General features: G+C 45.0%; 1 protein-coding gene across 2 annotated transcripts in view; it reads left to right on the forward strand.

The window, feature by feature from the left end:
• RERGL (RERG like) overlaps window positions 1–2,635 on the forward strand; it is a 76,921-nt gene extending 74,286 nt beyond the window's left edge. For both annotated transcript variants that reach the window (XM_068097821.2, XM_068097826.2), the window contains one exon: window positions 2,182–2,635. In XM_068097821.2, the coding sequence (XP_067953922.1) occupies window positions 2,182–2,461 (280 nt within the window). In that variant the 3' untranslated portion in view covers window positions 2,462–2,635. The remainder of the gene's footprint in view (window positions 1–2,181) is intronic.
• The last annotated feature ends 14,141 nt before the right edge of the window (window positions 2,636–16,776 follow it).

Below are 16,776 nucleotides of genomic sequence, written 5' to 3' on the forward strand. Positions count from 1 at the left end.
ATTCCCTCAAACTTTTGTTTCCGTGGTTGTGGTGTTTTTAATAACGTTGTGGTAGTTTTGAATCACGTGGTGGTGAGGTATTTTGAATAATAACAGACAAGTTCTTTTGCAGGTGTGTAAATGCTATAAACATCATCAATCAATAGGTAACGCATAAAGGTACAGAGAATGGAGAACTCTTTGCAAAGTTTGCTAATGTATTCAAGCTTTCTTGAAGAGAACAAGCGTTACGCCTAGGTCCCCCGTCGGTGAAGTGATGTGAGTTGACAAAGTGGAAGATGCAAGGCGGCCATCTTGGATTTTGACGTGGCGACCCAATTTTCAATAGCGTTCTTCCTTATGCGTAGATAACCATCCACACACCAGATCAGACGTTAGTAGTTCGTTTATTTTTCAAGATATTTTGCTCACAAGGTTCAGACATATATATGGTGGCGGCCATCTTGGATTTTGACGTGGCGACCCATTTTTCAATAGCATTCTTCCTTCTGCCTAGATACACCCACACGCCAGATTAGAAGTTGGTACTTCGCTTATTTTTCAAGATATACAGCTCACAAGGTTCAGACATTCATGGCGGCGGCCATCTTGGATTTTGACGTGGCGACCCAATTTTCAATAGCGTTCTTCCTTATGCCCAGATACACCCACACACCAGATTAGAAGTTGGTACTTCGCTTATTTTTCAAGATATTCCTCTCACAAGGTTCAGACATACATGGCGTCAGACATACATGGCGGCGGCCATCTTGGATTTTGACGTGGGTTGCACCGACACACCAAATTCGAATGCCGTCCTTCGCTTACGCACGCACGGATGGACGGACACACGGACGGAGGGGAAAACCATAGTCCCCCTTTCGCTCCGCGGTGTGACGGGGGACAACAAATGAGAGCTGAGAGGTGAACACAGTCTTATTCTTTCTTCGTATACAGCACAAAGCTGAAGGGTAACATCATTGGTTGACGGTGCGGCTGTCCCGCTGATGCAGCGCCCCCTGTAGGTTAGAGCAGGAATTGAGTATTTGACCAGCGTGCCTGGAGATCTTCACAAAGGACACCGTGAGATCTACGTCTACTATACTGCGTCTACTCCTACTACTGGTCATAGAGGATAAATCACGATACCAAATTTAGTCCTGACAGCTTACCTTCAGATCAAAGAAGGCACAACATTAGGATGATTATGAGAGAATGTTTCCTTCATGCTGTACCAGGACAGTCTAAGAAAAAGGAACTCAATTTCACTATCACTCGGCAAACCTACTTCAACTGAACTATCCTATCACCCTGTATGTCAATCAATTTTTTTCTTTTTTTTTGTATCCAAGATCGAGGCTCGTGTAAGAGCTAACACCAATCACAAAAAGACAAACTGACACATAAAACATATGATAAAGGGAGCGGGAGACAAGATGGAGAGCAGGGACATCGGGAGATCTGTGGGAGGGAGGGGGCTTGGGGGGAGGAGGCGTGGGAAGGGGGGGGGGGGGAGGTAAAAAAAACACGGACACTGCTGGGACTTCAAAAGAAAGAAGTCGGTATTTCAAAAAAGTGGATCTGGGGTGAATTAACGGGGTATAAAACATCAAGGTTTTGGATGGGGGAAGATAAGGGATGGTGGTGAACAGCTGTTTTAAAGACCTGGAAGGAGTTTTTGATTGACTGAACAGCACAGTTGATCATCGGGATTTTGTCGAGACAGATTTGTAGATCTTGTGCAGATAGGAATATTTGGGGGACAGAGCACAGAGAGAGCTGGCAGAGCTAGGCCGGATAGGAGTCTGTAGAAGACAGAAGACCACCAACCTGCCTGCGGTGAGTGAAAGGTCCGCATCATCGCGGGAGATTCCAATGATTCTGAAAGCTTTGGTTTCTGAAAACTGAAAATTCTGAAACTGAAAATGTTTCTGAAAATTCTGAAAACTTTGAAACCCCCCTTCCATTTTCTCAAACATTCTCCCAATAGCAACCAACAACTCTTGAATTTACCTATCCTAGATGAAAAGGTGGAAGTACGTGTCTTTGTACTTTGATAGACACTGCGGAAGCGGACAGGTGCCATATTGCAAGTTCACACAATATATGATTCTACATACAATTTATATGAAGGTCTAAAATGAAATGCTAGGAAATATGCTTGTTGCTCTTGTGTGATGAAACGGTCTCTTATACCCACAGCTTAACATCACAAGCTATTTTCCTGGTGGGAAACAAGCAAGACCTCTGCCATGCACGCGAAGTGAGTGAAGAGGATGCTCGATTCTTTGCCGAGGAGACTGGTGCACTGTTCTGTGAGCTTTCTGTGGCTGAGCACCCAGAAGAGGTCGCCATCATGTTCGTTCAGCTGCTTCGCACAGTGCAGGAAGTCGCCAAGGCCCGTGAGCGACGGCGGCACAGCGGATCCAAATCCATGACGCGGCTCATCAATGTTTTTGGAAAGAGGCGGCAGTCAGTATAACCTATTTGTGGTATGACCAATCTCGGCTACAGTCCCCACACCCCACCCTACAGTTGAAACCATAGGTCTTAAGACAACATTCCAGAAAAATGAGACATAGCAATTCTTTCGGACGAAGCTGCTTTACTTGAATACAACAACAACAACAACATGCATTTTAAAGGCCATTTTCCCTGCTAGAGCTGGGGGGGGGGGGGGGGGTTAGCCTTGCGGTCCCCATGACAATCTTCTCCATTTTGCCCTATTTTCTGCATCTCTCCTTGTTAACCCCCTTGCCCGCATTTCTTCTTCCACCATCTTTAGCCAAGTCTTTCTCGGTCTTCCCCGTCCTCTACTTCCTTCTACATTCATTTCCATCACTCTTCTCAACCAGTCAATTTCATCCTTCCTCAACACATGACCAAACCATCTCAACCTGTTCCTCTTCACAGCATCAATCACAGGCTCTATTCCCATCATCTTTCGCAATTCATTATTTGTCTTCCTCTCTCTCAACGATACTACGCACATCCGTCGAACCATTCGCATTTCCACCCTTTCCAACCTTCGTTGCTGCTCTACGTTCATTACCCATGTCTCGCTCCCATAAATCATAACACTTCTCACACATGCAGCATACACCTTTCCCTTCAGCTTCAACGACACTCCCCTCATCATCAGCACGCCACTCAGTTCCCGAAACTTCTTCCATGCACATCTCACTCGAGCAACCGTTGCCGAGTCTGATCCACCTTCTCCATTCAGCATGTCTCCGAGGTAGCAAAATGTTTTCACACCTTCCAGCTTCACGCCGTCTCCAAGATCCAACTCAACATTTCCTCCATCTGCAGCTCCCTCTGTGCACACCTTACACTTGAATGTAGCTGCCACATTGGTTAATGACCCTCTCAGACCACTACATTTTTGATGAACCCACTCAGCGCACATTGTACACTGAATGGAGTTCACTCCGACACCCTTCCTACACACAGCACAGGGCCACTTCCCAGTTCTTTCCACCTCACCTTTCCACCTTTCCACCTACTTGAATAGAAGTCCAAAAAGTTATTTGTGCTGTTTTGGAATCAGATGTTTCTATTGTAAAGTGTGAAGGCCTGTGGAGGAGCGATAACACGACAAATAATCAGGACAGGGCGAAAACGAGAACGGAACTTTGTAGAGCGCCAACCTCAGCCAGGCTGACCAGTTTACCTTTTGTATCCCACCGATAGGCCAGGTCTGCACCCGGACCTCAACTGAAATCCAATTGGCTTGTTCTCCTCATCTAACCAAATCATTCACCAAGTTACGTCGTAATCTGTCCAAAACTTTTTGAGATATAATGCTACCTATAGTTTTTGGCTCCATCTCTCTCAATGGTGACGAATCCACTTAGATTGTAGTACCCAGATTCGGATCTTCACCAAATTCGAATCGATTCGTTCTCATCACAAACTCAAACTGCCCACGAAATTTGTTTTATTTTGGATACAAGATCGAGGCACGTGTAAGAGCTAACAATCACAAAAAACATAAACTGACACATAAAACACATAAGGGAGCGGGAGACAAGATGGGGAAAGAGAGGAAGGCACACAAGTACAACAACGGCAGAGAACAGGGACATCGGGAGATCTGTGGGAGGGAGAGGGCTTGGGGGGAGGAGGGTGGGAGAGGTAAAAAACATGGACACTGCTAGGACTTCCAGGAAAGAAGTCGGTATTTCAAAAAAGTGGATCTGGGGTGAATTAACGGGGGTAGAAAAGATCAAGGTTTTGGATGGGGGAAGATAAGAGATGCTGGCGAACAGCTGTTTTAAAGACCTGGAGGGAGGAGTTGGATTGAAGAGAGTGAGGGAGTTTGTTCCAGAGGTGGGAGAAAAGAGGAATGAAAGACTGAAGGTGAGCAGAGAGTCTTGATTTTGGCAGTTTCACCAGAAGCGGGTTGCTGGCAAATCTTGTGCATCTTGAAGGAATATTTGCAGGAGAGCACAGACAGAGCTGGGGGAGCTAGGCCAGAGAGGAGTCGGTAGAAGACAGAAAGACCACCAACCTGCCTATGGTGAGCGAGTGAAAGGCCCTCGGAGTTAACTTCATCGTGGGAGATTCCAATGATTCTCAAAGTTTTGGTTTCAACAGCGTGAAGCCGAGCTAGGTGTGAGGCAGGAGCACCGGCCCAGAGGGGAGAGCAGTATTCCATTGAGCTGCGGATGAAAGCCTTGTATGTGGTGAGCAGTTCAGGTGTGCCAAGGAAGGACTTCGCACGACCGAGAATGCCCAGTGGGCGACTGGCTTTGGAAGCCAGCTCGGAAAGATCATGGCAGATAGTGAGACCCAAAAGCTTGAGTGACAGAACGGCTTGGAGAGGATTGTTGAGAAAGTAGATGGTAGGGCTATCCAGACGGTTTTTTTGGAGAGACATAGTGAGGGTGTGAGATTTGTCAGGAAAATTTTGTCCGAATCCGTCCATAACTTTTTGAAATATCCTGTTCACAAACAGCCAAGGATGAAAACATAACCTCGGTCCACCTTCTGTGGGTGAGGTAATAATATCAGAAAGAGAGGGGGGCACCAACAGCAGAATTGAGGGACATAGCAGTGGAAAACTTGGATAAATAAGGGCCGTGCGGAAGAACGAATGGCAGGAGAGAACGCATGGGGTGGACAAGATGGATACAGCCACAAACTCTCAGGAAGGAAAAACTGGAAACTTGGAAGGAGTACTTGTGGGAATGTTAACGGGGTGAAAAACAATAATGGTTGTGGATGGGGGTAGTGGTGGACAGCTGTCTTGAAGCCCTGGAGGGAAGAGTGGGACTGAACAGACTGGGAAAGTTGGTTCCCCAGGCGAAAGAAATGAGGAACAAATGAGTGGAGGTGAGCAGTGATTTGGGCAATAAAGAAGCTCAAATAACATTATGAACACATGGGCACTGTGAAGAAGCAACTTACATAGATAGCTATGTATATGAGTTACACAAGTAATATTTTGTCATCTTTCTTACCTCTTGACAAAAGGAAGGGTACTGAAGATAAGGTGCTTTTAAAACTGTTATGATTGATGTGGTCAGTGCAATATAGTGACATTCCACAATTGGTAGATTGTGAGAGACGAAAGACAAAGGTTTGAAAATCGTTTTAATCCACATAAGCGGTACAATACACGTGTTATTTGGGGGGAATGAATAACACATGTTGCACTATTTATGGGAACGAGAAACACCCGCTACCTACAACAGTGGTCAGGGGGTCATGTGATTATCTTCATGATTATTAATACCATAGCAGAATACCCATCCTACGGGGCGATCTTGTTCCAAGCATGCAATACTTTCTTCGACACATTCCTGTATTTGGGTGGTGTATAGGCAATAGGCCGCTGCCTTAATCGCTCCTAAAATAAATTTTAAAAACCCAGGTTACGTACACGAAGCAAACACATGCGTACTCCTTATGTAAACCTTCGCGGCTATACAGTTCGGACAATTCCAATTGCACACCCCTTCCCCCAAATGGAGAAAATGCCTGATGGGCGAATTTTAAAAAATATTTCAAAACTTGATGGAATCAAACTTAAGAAAACGCAGCTTCAGGATGTCCTCGGCAATCCCTGAAAGTTTCCGTTTTCTTGGTCAAATCCTCTCGGAGGAGTAGATGAAACATAAAGCATAATACATACAAGTACATACTCTTCTAACATTATACAATAAGCCTAAATGCATTAAGAAAATTCAAAAATCTTTTCATTTTTAAACAACTAACCCCCACTCTTGCAGGGAAAATGGCCTTAAAATGACTGTTGTTGTTGTTGTTGTTGTTGTGTTTTCATTTTTAAACAATATTATCTCCGCAACGCCCAATTGTGACGAAGCACGATATCAATATATTATGCCGACCACTTCATCAAATGTAAGCTCACCAAATACTGCGTGAGTTTCGTCCTTGCATTATAAAATGTTGGTTTTGTATTTGTTGAATGTGAGGGTAAATTTAAATAAAGACTTTCATTTCCTCACTCAATATTCATGTTTATAAATTTCTAACACTTCTCGAAACACAATGCTTCATTTTTCACATTTTGCCCCATGAACATGATTTCAAATCGGTTTTAAAGTTTGGTTTTCATTTCTGCAAAGTACATTTAAACTTCATCTCTAAAGTGTGGCCTTAATATGTCTTCAAGTGGTGTAGAAGACAAGTCAGAAAGATTGTCTGTTTATAGGCCTGATTTTTGTTGCTGCACCCAATAGATCTGTACAGATTGGATTCAGAGTTTGTTCTTGGGTTTTTAAGTTTCTCCCCATTTTTTTTTTTTTTTTGTATACTGAATCGAGGCTCGTGAAAGAGCTAACATTTATTTCACAAACAAATCAACCAGACAAACAAAATATACAAAAAGAGGGAGCGGAAGACAAGATGGGGAGAGAAGGGGAAGCACACAACCACAACATTTGAGAGCAGGGAGAAGTGTGGGAGGGAGAGGGCTTGGGGGCAGGAGGCGTGGGAAGGGGAGGGGGGGGGGGGGGGACCTGCAACTGCAACTTGCACATATTCCTGCAACTTTTGGAATAACGAGCCAGCAGTCTTCAATGAACATTACATAAATTACATTACATAAAATTACATATATAATATCTTCATGACTCACAAATACATAAAAACATTGCCTCAAACAGGGAACCATGATTGTCATGGGGCCCGCAAGGCTAACCCCTGCTCTAGCGGGGAAAAATGGCCTTAAAACGATCATTCATTCATTCATTCAGTCTTCAATGAACATCATAGAGCCTGTGATGGATGCTGTGAAGAGAAACAGGTTGAGATGGTTTGGTCATGTGTTGAGGAAGGATGAAAGTGACTGGTTGAGAAGAGTGATGGAAATGAATGTAGAAGGAAGTAGAGGACGGGGAAGACCGAGAAAGACTTGGCTAAAGGTGGTGGAAGAAGAAATGCGGGCAAGGGGGTTAACCAGGGGAGATGCAGAAAATAGGGCAAAATGGAGAAGATAGTCATGTGGCCTGCAAGGCTAACCCCTGCTCTCGCAGGGAAAATGGCCTTAAAATGCCTGTTGTTGTTATTGTGTTGTCTTCAATGAACAAAATAGAGAAGAAAAAAAAAAAAAACACATGCACACACTGACCACTGGCTGAAAATGGGAGGAACGAGTCAATTAGACTGCTGTACGTTCTGCAATGTAGAAACAGAAATCCTGCTTTCGGGATGTAAAAAACTCATGTCAGAACAGCTGTACACACAAAGGCACAACAAAGTATTGTCGTGTCCTTACCGATTAAGACCGGTCTCGGAAGGATGTGTGGCGTGGAAGGATCGAGCTTTACACTGAGGCGTTCAATCCAACAATGGCGGTGTTAATACGCACGGGGGATGAGGGCAGCGAAGCTCTTACCTGCATGGATTCCACTGGATGTCCTCGAACCACGATAATCAAATCAAACCGACACGGAATTAAAATGCAACGATAAAAGGGTTTAATTAAAGAAATGACGGTAATAAAATAATGCACAGTAAAACCGAATTCTAATTGGAGCGCCTCCATACGGACTCGTATACAACACAAGGGGAAGAATAACTGGAAAATAATGTGCAGTGTGTACTCAGCTTTGAGCGACTCCTGAACGCCGTCGGTCTTTGAACGGGTCCACGAGTCCCTGCGCAGTGCGCAGGAAAACACACATCTTGGCACGAAGTCCGTTCACTGCCAACCGCTGAGCACGAAGCGGGCAGACCAAGCTCCATCCTTGTCGTCCGCACCACACAGCACCGATGTCTCTCAGGCGCACCCAGCCGTCACAAAGTCAGCACCAACGAACCGGGAAAAGAGAATGCGTCCACTCGCAGACGCAGCCAGGGCGTACGGACTGCGACCACTCGTACTGAGAATCCCAGCACAAGAGGCTAAATCCATGACTGCACGCTATCGATGTCCCAACGCAAGAGCAGGAAAACGCAACTGTTCCTTCAATCACCCGGACTAAGAAGAAAGAACACGAGTTGCGATCGTCTGCAGCAAACTCGAGGTCACCAAGAGGGAGGAAATGTCGGGACACAGTTCTTTTGTTCCCTGTCTCCCAGGTCATCCAATGAGGTCCGCACGTGCTCCAATCAGTGGCCACCATCACATCATTCTATGGCCGTCCTGACCAATCGTTATTCAAGGCGTGGCCTCACAGCCACTTTTTTTTTTTTTTTTTGTATACAGAGTCGAGCCTCGTGAAAGAGCTAACATTTATCAAACAAACAAATCGAACAAACAAGCAAGCAAAGTATATAAAAATGGGAGTGGTCGACAAGATGGGGAGAGAAGGGGAGGAAGCACACAAACACAACATTTGAGAGCAGGGACATCGGGAGATGTGTGGGAGGAAGAGGGCCTGGGGGGAGGCAGGATAGGTATAAAACGCAAGGACACCAAGGACTTCCAGGAAAGAAGACAAAAGTCACCTCAAAAAAGTGGATTTGGGGTGAAATTAGCGGGGTAGAAAAGATCAAGGTTTTGGATTGGGGAAGATAAGAGATGGTGGTGAACAGCCGTTTTAAAGACCTGGAGGGAGGAGTGGGATTGAAGAGTGAGGGAGTTTGTTCCAGAGGCGGGAGAAAAGAGGAATGAAGGAGTGAAGGTGAGCAGAGAGTCTTGATTTTGGCAGTTTAACCATAAGAGGGTTGTAGGCAGATCTTGTGCGACCTGCAGGAATATTTGGGGGACAGAGCCCAGAGAGAGCTGGGGGAGCAAGGCCGGAGAGGAGTCGGTAGAAGATGGAAAGACCACCAACCTGCCTGCGGTGAGTAAGTGAAAGGCCCTCGGAGATAGCGTCATCGAGGGAGATTCCAATAATTCTGAACGCTTTGGTTTCAACTGCGTGAAGACGAGCTAGGTGTGAGGCAGGAGCACCAGCCCAGAGGGGAGAGCAGTATTCCATTGAGCTGCAGATGAAAGCCTTGTATGTGGTGAGGAGCTCAGGTGTGCCAAGGAAGGACTTCACACGACGGAGGATGCCCATTCGGCGACTGGCTTTGGAGGCCAGCTTGGAAATGTGGTTTTCCCAGGAAAGATCATGGCAGATAGTGAGACCAAAAAGCTTGAGTGACAGAACTTCTTGGAGAGGATTATTCAGAAAGTAGATGGGAGGGTTGTCCAGTCGGTCTTTTCGGAGAGACATCGTAAGAGTGTGAGATTTGTCAGGATTGAAAGACATGTTCCACTTGTTTGCCAAGTCTGTGATTTTGTCCAGGTCTGCAGAGAGTGAGGAGGCTGCAGACTGCCGATCTGAGGGATGAGGAATGGAGCGGCAGAGAGTGGAGTCATCAGCAAAGAGACAGAGAGGATTTTCAAGAGAGTCAGAGAGATCATTGATGAAGACCAGAAAAAGCACAGGGCCCAGAACACTGCCTTGGGGAACTCCAGCCTGAACAGGAAGAGGAGATGAGAGAAACCCATTCAGGGCCACACATTGACTACGACGAGAGAGGAAGTCCGCCAGCCATGCGTGGAGATTTCCATGGATACCAAAGGAGGAGAGTTTGGTGAGCAGAGCGGGGTGCCAGACCGTATCGAAGGCACGTGATATGTCGAGGGAGACAGCTCTAATTTCCTGTTTGGCATTGAGGACCTCCATCCATTGTTGAGACAGCAGAAGCAGCATGTCCAGAGTAGAGTGACCAGGTCTGAAACCAAATTGATGATCAGAGATCAAGCCATTGGAGAAGAGGAAAGATTTCATATCCGAAGCAATGATGGATTCCATGACTTTGCTGATAATTGGGAGAAGGCTGATTGGTCTGTAGTTGCTAGGATCTGTTTTTGCACCTTTTTGTGCAAAGCGGTGATGTTGGCTGATTTCCAAGCAGATGGCAGTTGACCTTGAGCAAAAGAGAGGGTGAAGAGAACAGAGAGAGGGAGTGAAAGAGCGGAAGAACAGGATTTTAGGACCCGTGGGCTGATGCCGTCAGGTCCAGTTGCAGAATCAGTCGAGGGTTGACAGAAGCTTTTCCACCTTGTCAGGAGGAAAGGACACGGAGTCCAGGAGCAGCTGGGTACGACTGGGTACGGTGGGTACAGAGAGGGATGGGTTTGGGACACAAGATTTAGAGGCAAACACAGAGTTGAGGCATTCAGCTTTTTCACGTGCGGAGTCAGCTGTGTAGCCGTTTGAGGTAAGGGAGGGGATGGAGGGGGAACAAACACCAGAAACAGATTTGACCAGACGCCACCAGGATTTGGAAGAGGGAGACAGATAAGAGAGTTCGGTCTTGAGAACGGAGAGATATTGTTTCCTGGCTCTCCTGAGGGTGGACACACACTTGTTTCGGGCTTTGTGAAAGGAAATGAGATTTCCTTCCGTTGGATTTGCTTTCCAGGAGACGAAGGCAAGTTGTTTCTGGGCAACAGCCTCACCACAAGATTCCGTGTACCATGGACGGGAGGAAGGGTATGACAACTGAAGACAAGATGGGATAAATCTGTGCATGAGAGAGAGCAATTTACTTTGGAAGAATTCCCAGGATGAGTTGATGTCAGAGGTGGTAGAGATGGGAGACCAGTCCAGATGATTGATGGCTGCTTGAAGACCGTGCCAGTTGGCCTGAGTGAAATGCCAGACTCGTCGATGCTGAGGAGGCTCCCTGAGAATGGTCAGAGAGATGTCCACTTTAACAAGCACATGATCAGATGAGCCGATTGGAGCAGAAGAAGAGCAGCAGACATTTTCAGGGAAGTTAGTCATAACCAAGTCCAGAAGAGAAGATGCTCCGTTGACTGAGATCCGGGTCGGGAAATTGACAGATTGTGTCAGTCCCAGTGAGTCGCAGAAGTCCTTTGCTGAGGAGCCATGGCTGGTGAGAGAGGTACCCACACCCAGCCAACTGGCATGGTGACAATTGAAATCACCACATATGAGGAAGAGAGAGTTAGGATGAGTAGACAGAAGTTGGTCCATATTATCAGACAGCGAGATGTAGATTGAGTCATCACTGTTTGGTGGACGGTACAACACACATATGAACAAGAGGTGGGAGCGAAGGGGAAGCCGTAGCCAGAGGTATTCCTGGGGGTGAGGTCGAGAGAGTGCAGTGCAGGGCGAGTGAGGAAGAGAGTTTTTGATAAAGATAGCAACCCCACCTCCAGGACGAGGCTCAGGTCTATCATACCGGAGGAGGGAGTAACCCGGGAGAGATACTAAGGAATCAGAGACATCATGAAGGAGGAAAGTTTCTGTTAAGCAGATCACGTCTGGTTTGACAGAAGCAACCTGTATGGAGAGATCAGTTGAGTTTGAACGAAGGCCCCGGATGTTTGAGGTCCATACCGTTAATGAAGAGGAAGGGGGAGCATCGGATACAGAACAGGGGGGAGGAGGGGTAGGGTAAGATGTGAAAGAGGTGGAAGAGGTAGGGAGAGCTGTTGAAGGTGTGTCAGAGATTTCAGTATAGCTCGGAGAAAGGGAAGGATGGGGCGGACAAAAGGTTTGATGGTGATTGGGTGAGGCACAATGAGGTGTTATTTGAGGAGGGGGAAGAGCGAGGCAGAAGGTTGTGGGAGATGGAGGTGAGAGTTGGAAGGTGGAAGAAGCGGGGAGGACGCTTTTAGGAGGGGGGGGGGGGGTGATATGGGGGAAATTGAGAAGAAATGAGGGTGGGGAGATTTGAAGGGGAGGGGCGAGGGGGGAGTTTAGGAGGGAAGGGACAAGGGGAGGGATTTGAAAGGGATGGGATATGGGGAGGATTAGGAGGGGAGTGGCAAGGGGGAAGATTTGGAGGAGAGGGGTGAGTGAGATTGGATTTTAGAAAGTGTACGATTAATGGGAAACGAACATTTATTGCAAAATGAGTTTCTTGTGACCTTCGAGTCAAAAATACGTTTAAGGACGCTGGAGGGAGGATGGAGTGCAGGAGAGTGCTCCGCATGACGCCTTCTTGTTACTTGCAAAATCGAAGATTTTTCAAGTATATTGGTCGGTTGTGTTTGTGGTTCAGTCTGTTTGTCTGTTTGTTTGTCACCAGCCTACAGGTCACATTTTTCAACCGATCTTCACGAAACTTCACCAAATGGTAGAGTTGGTCAAAAGCAAGAAGCCTATTGTTTTTGGGGTCAATAGGTCAACATAGGCCAAAGGTCACCAACTTTGCTAAATTTCTAAAATCCTCAATTTTCATCCGATCGACTTGAAATTTGAAGAGGACTTGCATATCTGGTCACTAAATTCAACCACCAAGTATTTTTGAGGTCAGCATAGGCCAAATGGTCAACATAGGCCAAATTTCTAAAATCCTCAATTTTCATCCGATTGACTTGAAATTTGAAGAGGACTTGCATAATTGGTCACTGAATTCAACCACCAAGTATTTTTGAGGTCAACATAGGCCAAAATGTCAACATAGGCCAAAAGGTCAACATCGGCCAAAAGGTCAACATAGGCCACATTTCTAAAATCCTACATTTTCATCTAATTGATGTGAAATTTGAAGAGGACTTGCATATCTGGTTACTGAATTCAAGGCCTTTGTCACTTGCCGGCCTTTGTCATGACCCGGTCGGTGGTATCATTGGTGGTGCTCGAATGTCCGAATATATTAATCCTGTCACTTTATTTGGTGTTATTAATTATGGTGTCGATCACTTGGCTGGTAGTGTGTGTGCAGTGCAGTGTCATAAGAAACAAAGGAAAAGGTCACAGAGGCAATTTACATACAGGGGGTTTACCCTTAACCCCAACTTAATTAACATAACTCGACCCCTCACCATGGGGACAAAGATACGCTCTTATACGACATCCGGTCTAACGGATCCCTACTTAGTTACAGGTTTCGTCTACTTCACGACAGTCGGAGCACACTACCAAAACAATCCTACCTGGCCCTAAGGTATTCCATCGACTACCCCCGTCACAAACATAACAGTATGTTGAACAATCCACTGCCACTGTCTGAAGATCAGTGATGAAAATTTTCAACATCCCAGTTCCACAATACTTGTGGAAACGTGAACCAAAAGCAATCATTAAATACAAGGATGTATTGCTCACTTACAACCTGATGATCTCATCGAGCGTGAACACAGAAAACAAAACGTGAACCAAAAGCAATCATTAAATACAAGGATGTATTGCTCACTTACAACCTGATGATCTCATCGAGCGTGAACACAGAAAACAAAGCATTGAGATCGGATATTCTTATTCATTCGTACACAGCACAAGGCTGCAGGAAACATCATTGGCTGAGGGCGTGGCTGTGCCACTGATGTAACTTCCTCTGCTTGTTAATGTAGGAATTTGTAATTTGTTCATGGTGCCGACGATCGCTCACCTACTCTTCGCGAAGGACACCGTGGGATCTTTAACATCCACCAATGAATGCCGGCAGACAAGACACCCAGTTTAATGTCCATCCGAGGGATGGCAGACACATTGATGAATCACCCTGCCTGGGAAACACCAGGATAACAGTGTATAGCTTGGTCAGGATTCAAACTCGGCCTCAGACCAACTGTGAATTTGCATACCTCTAGGTCTAGGCTATCCTGGCAGCCATAATTGGCAATATTGGGATGTTAACTAATCGAGCCCTTACTGCAGAGTGGTCAAACTCAGAAATCAATTGTGCACTGAAACTCTAACCTCTATTGTTCTGGTGCAAGTCCTTCCACCCTCCCCCCCCCCCTCCCCCACCTACACCCCCTAAAGCACTCCCTTTTTCTAGGTTATTGTGATTTTTCCCCCATCTCAGTGTCCATATGTTTTATACCTCTCCCACCCCTCCCCCCCCCCCTTCCCATGCCTCCCCCCCAAAGCCCTCTCGCTCCCACAGTTCTCTCGATGTCTCCATGTCTCTCGGTCCCTGCTCTCAAATGTTGTGTTTGTGTCCTTCCCCCTCTCTCCCCATCTTGTCTACCGCTCCCGATGTTATTTGTTTTGTGTGTCTGTTTGTCTTTCTGTGTGATTAATGTTCGCTCTTTCACGAGCCTCGATCTTGTATACAAAAAAAAACAAAAAAAAAACCTCTCTCACCCCTTTTGATTTTAGTTGTCAGTTAGTTTGTCCCTTTTCTTGCTATGCTCCAACTATATTTGTGCAGCCCATGCATCCTTATCCCTCTCCCCTTGATCTGATTGTTGTTTCCAAGATGTTAGGGTTTCTCCTTTTCCATTTTGTTCCCTTCAATTCTTCTCTAGCTCTTCCGCGAGTCTCAATCTCATATCTTGACTGCAAAACGGCATTCTTTAACGACTATTATTATGCCTCCTTTGGATTACCAAATCTTGATTTATTGCTGGATTGCATCTCTGCTCTCTCAGATACTTGAAACTGATCCAGAAAAGTTTCACCGGCCGTGCTGTTTCGGCTAGTGCTCCCAATCTCTGGAACTCTTATTCTAAGAACCTTTGATCTGATCTGTATCTTCCATCTCAATTTCCAAACACATATTAGAACTCACATTTCCAAACAGGCCTTTCTTTAGATTATATTTCTTAAATTACCTTATTTTCTAAATACATAAACTTTTCCATGATAATGTATCGAGAAAGTCTGCTTATTGGGAAAGGTACCAGATATAAAAACAAACAAACAAACAAAAAAAACATGTTGAGGGAAAATAAAAGTATTACTAGAAATTTTGTAAATAAAATACTTGAATTTTTATACAGATATTTTCCCTTGAGCAGGATATCTCAAAAGGTTAAGGACGGATTCGGACGAAACTTGGTGGATATGACGAAGGTTGTGTGTGTGACAAGTATGTATTGATTAGATTTTGTTGGCGATCCGATTGCGAGAATTTCAGCGATTTTTCAAAAAGGACAAAAACTATATATGGCATCATATCTCAAAAATTTGTGGGCAGATTATGACATAATTTGGTGAATGAGTTGGTTAGATGACAAGAACAAGCCGACTCGATTTTGGTTAAGGTCTGGATGCAAATCCAGCCTATCAGTGGGATACAAAATGTAAACTGGTCAGCCTGTGCTGCACACATTTATTTGTTTGCATCTTGGAAATTCAATCTTGGCACAACTGAATTTTAACACTGTGTACCATATTAAACTTGTACCATAATTTTAAGAGCAACAAATCATATTTCAATTATCAACATCGATGAATATATGCTAAATAAGCGGCATGACACCAAATGCCAAGCGCACCACCACTTCATCTCCAATTGTGGATGGCTTCTGCAGGGGCACTCTTGTCTTTTTAAAGACCAAGATTTAAAAGGTCACAAATAAAGGAAAGTGGAGCCGCCGACCATGATTTTGCCCCTATTTGGGATCATCAGGATGACACACCACACAATCGTTTACTTGTGACTGGAAGAGAAGGTACAGATTGCGTCCCATATCGGCTATTGCTGCGAGTTCTGTGACAAATAATTGTCCTCTGCCACATGAGCACATTGTCTCTGCCCTGCTGTGCAAAAATGAATAGATGGAGTTGCGGTCAGGCGGGATTACTAAACCAGAAACAAACCTTCTTAACTGAAAGTCACGTGCCATGAAACGTCATGCGCATGCCTACCACAACGTCGCCTCCATTTCTGGTGGTGCCTTATTTAGTATTTAAAAATGTCTAACCATTCTTAAGATTCAACGGCATAATCGTGAGTATCCGCTCTGAGTCTGGAAGGTCAGTGATTCAAACCCTAGCTGAGTCATACCAATGACTTTTACAATCCACATTACCGATTTCGGTTTAGACGTAGTATAATTCAACCGACATCGCACACTCCTTTGATGATTGTTCACTAACTGAACTATATTAAAGCAACACAAAAAGCATTAAACAAAAATTTAAAGAATTCATATTGATAAACTTACCTCTCTCCACTTGAGGAAAGACAACCAAAATGTGGAATAAAACTGGTGAAATACAGGCATTTTAAGGCCAGTATTTCACCAGTTTTATTCCACATTTTGGTTGTCTTTCCTCAAGTGGAGAGGGGTAACTTGAGGAAAGACAACCAAAATAAAACTGGGGAAATACCTCTGCAAATGTCATACACAGCACTATCATTGCACTATCACTATACTTGTGATTAGAGATGACCAACAAGGTATGGTTGGGTGGATACACAATCACAATACCATACATAACGATAAAGATCTCACGGAGAAAGCTCTCAAGCATTAAACAACCATCGGAGGCACTGTGCAAGACAACGTTTAAAACATCAAACTGGACTTTTAAATACTTTTAATTGCTTCATCAGCAACACAAAAAAAAAAAAGAGTCCTAAATGCAGGTGAAAAGTCTGGCTTTGATTCCTGGTGTAACTATAAACTGTCAACATAGTACTCCGCAAAAACAGTGTTGCATTATTGAG

Source organism: Myxine glutinosa, chromosome 1 (genome assembly GCF_964187855.1).
Source record: "Myxine glutinosa chromosome 1, kmMyxGlut1.1, whole genome shotgun sequence".
NCBI classification, from domain to species: Eukaryota; Metazoa; Chordata; class Myxini; order Myxiniformes; family Myxinidae; genus Myxine; species Myxine glutinosa.